The sequence below is a fragment of the Diaphorina citri genome, unplaced genomic scaffold, assembly GCF_000475195.1.
Source record: "Diaphorina citri unplaced genomic scaffold, Diaci psyllid genome assembly version 1.1 scaffold23740, whole genome shotgun sequence".
Taxonomy (NCBI): Eukaryota; Metazoa; Arthropoda; class Insecta; order Hemiptera; family Psyllidae; genus Diaphorina; species Diaphorina citri.
Window position 1 is genome coordinate 1 of NW_007401083.1, and position 807 is coordinate 807.

General features: G+C 42.4%; 1 protein-coding gene across 1 annotated transcript; it reads right to left on the minus strand.

Moving 5' to 3' along the window:
• Nucleotides 1-3: 3 nt before the first annotated feature.
• LOC113473298 lies at nucleotides 4-804 on the minus strand (the record flags this gene model as incomplete). Its single annotated transcript, XM_026832985.1, has 1 exon — nucleotides 4-804. A coding segment is annotated over one exon (801 nt), but the record flags the coding sequence as incomplete, so codon positions are not given.
• Nucleotides 805-807: the final 3 nt, after the last annotated feature.

An 807-nucleotide genomic window follows, 5' to 3' on the forward strand; every position in this document is an offset into this window, starting at 1 on the left:
TACTGGTAGTTCAGTTATTTCAACAGGGGCCTCTTCAACAGTCACCTCTTCTTTGCCGTCCTTGATTTTCTTAGTGATCTTCTTCTTCTTGACAATTTTCTTGCCAGAAGAATCGACAGAGGTCTGCGTTTGAATCTCAGTCGAAGTTACGTCTTCGGGTTTGTCCTCAAGCAACTTGGCTACTTCAGGAATAACCTCGTCGGCTGGTATCTCAGTGATTTCAATTGGGGCATCCTCGACGGTAACTTCTTCCTTTCCGTCTCTCATTCTCTTTGTGATTTTCTTTTTCTTCACGATTTTCTTGCCTGTCGAGTCAACAGAAGTGTGCGTTTGAACCTCAGTAGCGGTTACCTCTTCAGGTTTATCTTCAACAACTTTAGCGAATTCAGGTATCACCTCATCTACGGGTAGTTCAGTTATTTCAACAGGGCCCTCTTCAACAGTCACCTCTTCTTTGCCGTCCTTGATTTTCTTAGTGATTTTCTTCTTCTTGACAATTTTCTTGCCAGAAGAATCGACAGAGGTCTGCGTTTGAATCTCAGTCGAAGTTACGTCTTTGGGTTTGTCCTCAAGCAACTTGGCTACTTCAGGAATAACCTCGTCGGCTCGTATCTCAGTGATATCAACTGGTGCATCCTCGACGGCAACTTCTTCTTTTCCGTCTTTCACTCTCTTTGAAATTTTCTTTTTCTTAACTTTTTCTGTGCTCTTTGAATCTCTTCTTGTAACATCCAAGTCAGGTTCACTTTCAACACTAACACTTCTTTGAGGAGCTTTGATGCCGGCTTTCTTAAATATCCCAAAAAG